The sequence below is a fragment of the Osmerus eperlanus genome, chromosome 8 (assembly GCF_963692335.1).
Source record: "Osmerus eperlanus chromosome 8, fOsmEpe2.1, whole genome shotgun sequence".
NCBI lineage: Eukaryota > Metazoa > Chordata > Actinopteri > Osmeriformes > Osmeridae > Osmerus > Osmerus eperlanus.
The window spans coordinates 13,674,804-13,685,248 of NC_085025.1; the positions used below are offsets into that span (position 1 = coordinate 13,674,804).

The 10,445-nt window shown below is 44.5% G+C and overlaps 1 protein-coding gene across 1 annotated transcript in view; it reads right to left on the reverse strand.

Annotated features, from left to right (window-relative positions):
- Positions 1 to 38: 38 nt before the first annotated feature.
- slc35f1 (solute carrier family 35 member F1) overlaps positions 39 to 10,445 on the reverse strand; it is a 31,202-nt gene continuing 20,795 nt past the window's right edge. The window contains exons 7-8 of the mRNA XM_062467618.1: positions 5,954 to 6,108; positions 39 to 1,513 (exon numbers count right to left, since the gene is read on the reverse strand). Of these exons, the coding sequence (XP_062323602.1) occupies positions 1,289 to 1,513; positions 5,954 to 6,108 (380 nt within the window). The 3' untranslated portion in view covers positions 39 to 1,288. The remainder of the gene's footprint in view (positions 1,514 to 5,953; positions 6,109 to 10,445) is intronic.

Here is a 10,445-nt window from a genome sequence, read left to right on the forward strand (position 1 = left end):
GTAGGCAAATTAGCCACTTGGTTTTAGAAATGTGAGTCTCAGCTTTCCGACAAAGATACTTTATTTTAGGCAACATATTTGACAACAAAATCTCCAATACACTGAAATCAAGTAGGCTACTGAAATACAAAATTCATTAGATAATACTTTAAATGGAAATCTGTTCCAAATCATGGCATTAATAATGTGCTTTGGAAATAGAATCCAGGCATGGAATTAAAAAGCAATTAACTGCGAACAGACTGTACAGAATACAGCCCAACATAAGAACGAGCAATAAAACAGAACACCACACCTCTAGAACAAGTGCATCATCATAATCAATAATCAACGTTTTTACAATTATGCTCTCCTGTTCAGAGGGCACAGCTATCCAGGAACCTCCTCCATCTTGTGTTCTTGGGTTTGAGTGTTCAACAAATGTGGCTGGATCCACCTAGGCTTGACTAATCTACAGAGCATACAGTGTTATGTAAGCCTACTACCCGTTTAAGATGACAGGTGATTTGTAAATCAAACAGGCCACCCGGACACCTTGAGCAGCTATTTTGTTTCAGATTTTCCTCCCCAGAACCTCTTATATATTTATCTGTACCTGGTTGGTGGGACTTGTAGTTTTAAGGACAAAACTAGACTGGGTCGCTAAAGTCTTTCCTCGCCTCCTTTCTCCTCCTGTCCTCCTCAGAAGAGACAGGCGACAGAACCTCCATGTAGCTACATGACTTGAGGAGGAAGGGAAGACAGGAAGGACGACTGAGACGGCGGGATCAGAGAATGCCGCGGCGGAGAAACCGTATCTGTCTGTCTCCGCCGCAGCGTGGGAGCACAGCGAGGCACAGAGTTGTGCCGTCGTCTGTGCACCGCTCTGCTCGGGCCCTGGAGCCTTACCTGATGAATGGACCAACTCGGGGGGTGTAGCAGGGAAGGGGTAGAACGTTCATAAAAAGACAAATCTCAGACAGCTCGAACCACAGCCGAAGCTGGGAGAAAACATGACCTTAAATTCAATAAAGTGTGGTACTTGTATAAAAAAACTGTCACCATATAGAATTTAGACAGGTATTCAGCACAATCTAACCATGTAACTGTACAGCAGAAGGACAGGAGGTGATCTATACACGAACACATCTTCAGAATCATGATGATTAAAAGTCACTGCTAACTATTCACCATCCAGGATCACAGTGAACTCTTCTGGCTCTCTACGGCTTTCTCCCCAATCTCACTCAGCCAATGATGCTCTCTGTACAGGGTCGTGGGCAGGGATGTCGGGGTGATTGACAGGGTTTCAGGCCACCCTGATGCGAGGCTCCTCCTCCACCTCCTGGCCCAGGCTGGTATAGGTCACCGAGGGTTCCAGGGGCCCCAGTGTGGGCGTGTCCGTGAAGGGGTGTCCTGCGTTGCGGAACTGTTTGTAGACGCGAGGGTCCTGGGCCACGTAGGTGGAGGAGGAGGAGTAGAGGACCAGACCCAGAACTATGATGAAGAACGACAGCAGGTACAGCCCAGAGAACTGAGGAGACAAACACACACGCCCAATTTAACCTGTGTACACAGGTAAATAGTTCACATGTAAACAGTATATACAGTATATGGTGGTAGTGACACACCAGTGGACTACAGATACACAGACATCGATTGTAAGCTGGACAGAAAGCGCTTGGTTTATAGAGCAAGAGCGAGCATTCAGTCTAATCTACCAAAACACGCAAACAATGAATACATAACAACATTCACTATGGAGACTGAGTATTGCAGACTCAATCTTACCAAGCCCGATAAAGTACACACTTATAGAAGAGAACTCTGAGGGGAGCCTGTTCTAGCTCATTCCGGAGCAGTGAACTGTTGTAGACGGTGTGTCTGCATACTAAGAGTCTGCCTGCAGGGCAGCTCACGGCCACAGCTTTCCCTGACAGCTCCCGCACAACAAAGCGGCTTCAAAACACATGTTACTAGTTGGAGGCAACGGGGGACGGGTTGTTTCCATCCTTATTCTTTAAGTATAACTTATTTTAGAGTTCTCTTCCCCTGGAACAGATTTCATGTTCCAAATGAGGGGGGCTGTCGCTGTCTTGGTGTGAGGGGTTGCATCAAATTCCCCTTTTTTGCTCTGTTAAATTGCTGCACCAGTCCACACTTGACCGGTGGGGATCTCATTCTATTATGACTGTAACTGTTAGCTGCTCCTGGCATTCTCTAATCCCTGCTCTCCTCTCTCTGTCCCCCCCCCACACACATCCCTTGTGGTGTGGGGGGTTTGAGTTGTCAGCACCTGCCTGGTCGTCGGTCAGCCAACGCTGGACCTGGTCGCGAGTCTCCCGGTCCTGTCCTACATCTATAAAGTTGAATAATGGATTTTGGTGTTTTAAAAACCCATCGACACTGTATGACTATGTTTAGCCTGTGTTCTGCTCCTCTCTCCCACCAACCGTCTCTGGAGGAGGGGATCCCTCTCTGAATTGCTCCTCCCAAGGTTTCTTCCATTTTTTTTTCTCCTGTTGAGAGTTTTTTGGGAGTTTTTCCTTGTCTTCCTTGAGGGTTTAGGTTGGTTGAGGGGCAGTTCTATGGGCATATGTGAAGCCCTCTGTGACATGCTTGCGTGTAAAAAGGGCTATACAAATACATTTGATTTGATTTGATTTGAAAACACCAACATGAAATATGGATGGAGGCAGCGCAGCGAGACCGAGGTAGCGTAGGGAGATGAAGGCAAAGGCGAGGCAGGTGGACTTGGCTCGGGCAGAGGGATTGAGGGGGATTGAGGCAGAGAGATGGAGGCAGAGAGGAGGGACCGATGCAGGAGGGACCGAGGCAGAGAAAGTAAGGGAGCACACTGGTAGCTGCATCTTCGTGTAATAAAACATGGTTGAAAACAGGAGCATAACGAGATGCTCCAAGCCGTTCTGGAGAGAGGGGGAGATGAAGAGAGAAGCTGCATGCCTCTTTCCAACACACTGACACCTTCCTGAGAGGAGGGCTGTGATGACAGAACAAGAAGTGCCTTCCTCACCTTTCCTGTCTATTTTCGGCGTCCCGTCTGATAACTAGCTCGCTGGCGTCATCACTTAGCGCACAGCGGGACTCCATCATGTGACAGTCACGAATAGAATCTCCAGAGAGGGGTGGGTGTGGTCCAATGTAAGGAAGCACATGAAATCTTGTCCTACCATCCTCTTTGATTACACCATCCTCACAACTGATGTCCCTCTACCATTCTTCTATCATGTTTTAATCATGCTCTTATTATACTCCTACTATACTACAGTATATGGAATGTAACTCAATTCCTGTTGCCAACCATGTCCTATCATTCTATCAAATCTCTACTATCCAATTATCATACTCAAATGTTACTCATAACACAATTCAACCATATACCTATAGTATTGTAACCCTACCCCAACTTTGATCGCTACATTACTGTCTGCTGTATAGACATGAAGTACATAAGTAGTCATTTTGAAGTAATTTAGGCATCCAGTCAGCTAGCCAGCCAGCCCCACTACAAACCTTGCTGTGAACCGAAAATGATAAAGAATGAAGGCACACTCTGATATACAGTACTCCTCCATTAACTCTGCACTGATCCAGCCAGGCAGCGGGAAAGCTACCACGGGAATCAAAAAGCCCATATCCTCCCAAACAGGTCACAGAACAGTCTAGAAACGAGAATTAAGTGGCCAGATTGGATCATACAATTACTTCCTGATTGTCCTCTGATTGGTGTAGTTGAGAGAGGGTGGCAGTAATCAAGCCAATCATGAGCCCAGCAGGAAGGCGAGGCCGGAGCAGTGAGAGCGTGGTCTGGACTGAGAGGCAGACTGGGGGAGTGGGGCAGTGGGTCCTGGTGGTTTCACCCTGACTACCTTCCCTCACAGTTGAGTGGCTGCCTCTGACTGATAGTACATCATTACTGCTGTGTGACACAAATGCACTTTACCAAAATGGTCGGTGTTAGAACTGGTGAGACTGGCTTTGGCTCCTATCCATGTGCTGTAGTGTGGAGAGGAAATAAAGCTTTCTGAAATAATACTTTCTAGTGTGTATTTTGAGTTTTCCTTTAATGAAACACTGTACCAACACAGGCCCTGTGGGTGTTCTGATTCTGTGTTTGGCTCTAATCTGTTCTCAGTTCTGCACACTCCCCAGGGCTTGATGTGTGTAAATGTGAGTGTGTGTGAGTACATGTGTGTTATGTGTATGCGGGGATGAGTGTGTGTGGGTGTGTGTGTGGGTGGGTGTGTGTGTGGGTGTGTTTGCAGTTTAACGCCCAGGGTGAGAGATGTGAGACCTTCTTAACTATGCTGGGAGGCTGGCTCCTCTGGGACCTGAACTTGCCTCTGAACAGACAAGAAGCCAACCACCCAGGGCCTTACTGTATTAGCATGCACACCCACACACACCCCCACACACCCACACACACACGTCATTACCATTGTTGTACGTTTGTGTATGTGCAGCTATGGGGGGGGAGGGGGGGATTGTTAGGGAGGCTCCTTTCTTTTAAGTATGATGGGGTGTCTGACCCAGCCGTACACACTAACAACACAACCCCACATACACACATACAAACTATTATAAAAGCATATACAACCAAATATGGCATAACCTGGAGAAGCCTTCAGACTTGTGTTCTGTTGTCGGGAGTGAAAATATTCGGACAGTTTCGGGAGAAAGCTGTCTGGTCTAGATGCCAAACTACCTTGGGTGCTTCTTTTACTCTGAGAACAGAGCAGGCTGGACCAAACCAGAGCAAGCACAACATCGCTGAAGTCTGTTTCTGTTGATTGGCTTTCAAACAAGCCTGGTTTCTGTGAAAACCCACAACCATTTCATGCAATTTTCTGTCTCTTATTTTCTCTCCCTATCCTCTCTTGTTTGTCTCACCAATGAAATGCTTGTGAGAGCGAGAGATAACAAAAAATGTGAGCGGACTAAAGACAAGGAGCATTGTTAATAGGCCTTCCTGCCTCACAGTACAGACAACTCGCTTCCCCCGCCAGGAGACTGAGTGTGATTGGCTGAATTGATTGTGGTAAGGAGCAAGGTGTTGATTAGGACTGCAATAATGCAACAGCCCAAGGAGACAGAGAGAGAGAGATACATAGGGAATGAGAGAGACAGAGAATGACAGACAGAGAGAGAGAGAGAGAGAGAGAGAGAGAGAGAGAGAGAGAGAGAGAGAGAGAGAGAGAGGGGGGGGGGGAGACTAGAGCAAGAGCTGAGAGAAAAGAGAAGGAGAGAGATTTTAAGTACAGAAAGGAAGCCTTGTGGAGGCATGAATAAGGAATAGTGAGGAAGGAGAGATGAGGATCTCAACTCCTCAGCAGAGCCTGGAACCCCCCTTAGTCCCCTCAGCCACACACACACACACACACACACACACACACACACACACACACACACACACACACACACACACACACACACACACACACACACACACACACACACCCTTAGTCTCCTCAGCCACACACACACCCACACACACACTATTCATTCTGACATTCAGCACCACAGTTGTCTGCAAATATACACCCCTCTCAGGGTTAGTGAACATCCTTTTAGATCTGTATGAAAGCATGCATGCGTGTGTGTGTGTGTGTGTGTGTGTGTGTGTGTGTGTGTGTGCACAGGAGAGTGTGGAAACGAAATCAATCAATCGTCCAGTGAAATTCCAGTGAAATGAGAAAGAGAAAAAACCTGAGAGCTGCAGGCAGAATTTGAGAACCTGAGGTAATGGATTGTACCAACCAGGTGTGTTAGATATAATGTATATGCCACGTATGGTACATATCATTAATATACCAAGTGTGTTAGATATTCTGTATTAAGCATGTGTGTTCGAAATGGCAGGAAGGCACTGAGAGTTCAGTCCCTCCAGACAGAAGAGAGAACAAATACAACCTGTGCATGTGTGTGTGTGTGTGTGAGTGTGTGTGGGTCTCACCTTGTAGTGGAAGAGGAAGAGGCCACAGAAGAGGCTGTAGAGGTCGGTGGTGAGCAGAGACAGGTTGACAGCGGTGGCACTGGTCCTTCTCAGGACCACCGGCATGAAGCTGTACAGCCCAAACATGCAGGCACTGAACCCGATGTACAGCAGACCTGAGAAGACACACACACACACACACATGTGATTCATGTTCTTCCTTTGAATCCATTAGTCATGATTCCTTTAAAAGGAATTCAAATATTCGCAGAGATTTCATAAATGTCACAGACACTTATGTCACAGGTACAGATAGAATACTCTCCCTCCACATTGCCGAGATGCCTGTGACAGCTGAAAGAGAGACATATATTTATCGAGCTGCCTGGCTCTACTCTGGAGCAAGCGAGCAATCTGTAGGCCCCTCTCTGCCAGCTTGTGTATACGTCTCAGGATGCCAAATCAGCACTAACAGCCTGCACCTGTAATGTACAAGATAAAAAAAACGGCGGTTTTGCCGCTGAAGTCTTGCTCCGTCATTTGGATGGACTACTTCAAGGATACACATCTCTCGTTGAACTCGGTCCACAGATTAATAATGTCGGGTACATTTGGATGCTCAGTAAACACATCATGAGCATTCCGAACAAACCACTTTGCCATTACACTGGAGTGTTTGGTCAAGGTCTGACCCAAAAGGTCAACAACGCGATACTGACCAGCTGTATAAGCCGTTGTAGGCCAAACAATTCCTAATGTGTGCTGTCGATTCAAGCTGCAGCACAGCTTCGGCAGAGTACACGGTGATAAATGGCTTCCTGTGTACCAGGTGGAAAGGTTACACTTAGCTGGCAAAACCAAACCAAAAACCAAAAAAGTCTGGATCTTGCAGTGAAAACAAGAATGGCCTCACCCACAACAGAATTTAGTTAGGAATCGGACACCGCGAAATGTCTCTGTTGTCTTCAGGCTGGTCTAGTGTTGCATGGGCTCATTCTGCTTCACTGAGGAGGAGAAGTCCACATACAGAGGATCTTCAACATGGGAAGGATTCTTCTCCATGATGTGTGTTTTACAGTTCTTCCCATTTGTGGTGTATGTTTCTTTGGGACTGCTGTTTATTTTTGATTGGACCGTTTGGACCAACTTTTACTGTCCACATCTCAGCGAAACGAACAATAAAACAGGTGTGATGACAGTGACTGTGTGTCGACACACACTAAGCTCAAGACATCATTTTCTTGATACGCCAATAAGGGGGACCAGGAGTCCCACACACACCTGCTGTCTGGTGTCTCTGACTGTCACTCTTTTGGTCTGCTCTCTGTCTCTCTCACTCTCTCTCTCTCTCTCTCTCTCTCTCTCTCTCTCTCTCTCTCTCTCTCTCTCTCTCTCTCTCTCTCTCTCTCTCTCTCTCTCTCTCTCTCTCTCTCTCTCTCTCTCTCTCTCAATTCAATTCAATTCAATTCAGCTTTATTAGCATGACAGTCATTTCAACCGTATTGCCAAAGCAAGACGCACAATAACAGACAACCATACATCAACAACAATATTCAAACACAACATAAGGAACAACAGTCTGTATCGTCCGGAACATGTGGTAACAACAAAGTGTCAAGAGCAGAAAACAACAAATCGAAACAAAAACAACCTAAGTAAATAGCTACATTGAGATGGACAACACATATTACAAATAGGATTTCAAGGCTGGTCACATTACATTCAGGTTTTCCCTGATTTCATGGCACTCTTTTAGAAATCGTCCAGATAGGGGGGCTGTGTGTCCCTCCCCTAAGAGCACTTTTAGCTTTTCATTATCAGACAGTGTGGTGAATGATGGTACAAGGGATTCAAATTTATCAAAGAAATGCTGTCTGGTATGTCTGTACCGTTGGCAGTGTAGTAAAAAGTGCATCTCTGTCTCTACCTCACCTGTAGTACAGTGGCCACACACTCTGGACTCTTCTGGTAACCAGGTTTTCTTATGTCTGCCTTTTTCAATGGCCAGACTGTGGTCACTGATCCTGTATTTGGTCAGGATCTGTCTCTGTTTTACGTCTTTTACAGTATAAAGATATTTAGCCAATTCATAATTTCTGTTTAGGGCCCGATAGCAAGTTAGTTTGTTTTGTTTTTTGGTTGTTCCAATGTTCCAGATAGGCCTTTTTGGTTTGTTGGACAATTTGGTTTACTCTGATTGGTGATTGTGAAGCAGTGCTGGTCTGAGATGGGGCAATGTTAGGTGTTGGTTGGTTAATTAGTCTCATGACCAGCTGACTGAAAGGACTCTTTTGGGGGTTCAATTCTTGGGTTTTCAGTGCTTCAAATTGCAGAGTATCTTGGGGACTTAATTTGAGATGTATCCAGAATTTTAGTGATTTTTTTTAATGTTTATAATTAATGTATATCGGCCTAATTCTGTTCTGCATGCATTGGTGGGTGTTTTCCTTTGTATATTCAATATAATTCGACAGAATTCAGCATGCAGGGCCTCTATTGGATGTTTGTCCCATCTAGTGTAGTCATGCTGACTGAGTGGACCCCATACCTCACTGCCATATAGAGCTATTGGTGCTATTACGCTATCAAATATTTTAGTCCAGATTCTGATTGGTATGTCTATTTTATGGAATTTTTTTCTAATTGCAAAAAAGGCTCTAGAGGCTTTCTCCTTCAGCGCATTCACTGCCAGTCCAAAGTTTCCAGAGGCACTGATTTTGATCCCCAGGTAGTTATAGGACAGGGTGTGCTCTAGTGTGGTGTTTCCTAGAGTGAATATATGTTTGTTTTCCTGAGATCTGGGCTTTTTCTGGAAGATCATTATTTGAGACTTTTTAAAGTTTACTGTCAGGGCCCAGTTCTGACAGTATTGCTCTAGCAGATCCAGATGTTGCTGTAAGCCCTGCTCTGTGGGTGACAACAGCACCGGGTCATCCGCATAGAGTAGGAATTTTACCTCCCTTTTATTCAGGTTGAGGCCAGGGACTGTAGATTGTTCCAACAATACTGCTAGCTCATCAATGTAGATATTGAAGAGCGTTGGAGATAAGTTGCATCCCTGGCGAACACCTTGTCCTTGAGTGAAGAAGTCCGTTCTTTTATTGTTAATTTTTATCCCGCACTTATTTTTGACATAGATTGATTTGATTATGTCATAAACTTTACCTCCTATACCACTTTGGAGAATTTTATAGTATAATCCTTCTTGCCAGATTGAATCAAAAGCTTTCTTAAAGTCAATAAAGCATGCAAAAATCTTTTTTTGTTTGTTTTGGTATATGTGTTGATCTATTAGGGTGTGTAGGGTGTAAACATGATCAGTAGTGCGGTGATTTGGTAGGAAGCCAATTTGTGCTTTACTCAAGACATTGTGTTCCGTAAGGAAGGCCAGCATTCGGGCATTGATAATGCTGCAGAAGACCTTCCCCATGTTACTGCTCACACAGATGCCTCGGTAGTTATTTGGGTCTAATTTGTCTCCACTCTTGAATATTGGGGAAATAAACCCTTGACTCCATATTTCAGGGAAGCAGCCCGCTTCAAGGACCAGGTTGAACAGCTTAAGCAGGGCCTGCTGCAGCTCAGGAGTGCTGTTTTTAAGCATCTCTGTCCTGATACTGTCAGGACCGCTGGCTTTTCCTGATCTTAATTTTTTTATATTGTCTTCTAGTTCTTTTATTGTAATTTGGTAATCAAGTGGGTCCTGATTGTTCTTGATGGTTGTTTCAAGTATTCGTAATTTATCTTGTATCTGTTTCTGGTTAGAGTTTAGACTGTTAAGTGGCATTTCTTTATACAGGTTTTCAAAATGTGTTTTCCAAATCTGACCATTTTGAATGGTTAAGTGTTTGTTTTCATTTTTGTTTAAGTTCTTCCATTTTTTCCAGAATAGATTTTGGTCAATTGAGTCTTCAATTTCTTTTAGCTTTTGATTGTAATGTTTTCCTTTTTTTTGCTTTAGAGTTCGTTTGTATTCTCTCAGTGTTTCGGCATAATTCTGACGCAGGTCTGTGTTTTGAGGTTGATGGTGTTTTTGATTAGACAGATTTCTTTCTTTTTTTCTGATGTTTTCATCAAACCACTCATCACCTTTGGGCTTCTGTTTTGTCTTATAACTCTTTTTAGTAAGACCTGCTTTATTGTCGGATTTGTGAAAGATTTTAATAATTTCTGTTACTGCCCTATTTATTTCAGATTGATTTGTTTGGAATTTTGCAGAGAGAAAATCATGAATTAGGTTGGTAATTTTAGGAGAAGTTAATATATTTTTAAAAGTGTCATCACTGTCAGGAGCCCATTTGTATGATGTTTGTAGTTCAAACATTTTGCAGGGCTCAGGTTGTTTGTTATTTTTTTGTCCATTTGTTTTCAGATAGACATTTATCTGACAGTGGTCTGTTAGTGGTGTCTGAGGTCTGACAGTGAATGCGCTGATGGAGGAGGGGTCCACGTCAGTGATAGCGTAGTCGACTACACTAGTTCCAAGAGTTGAACAGTAAAGAGTCCCCTCTGG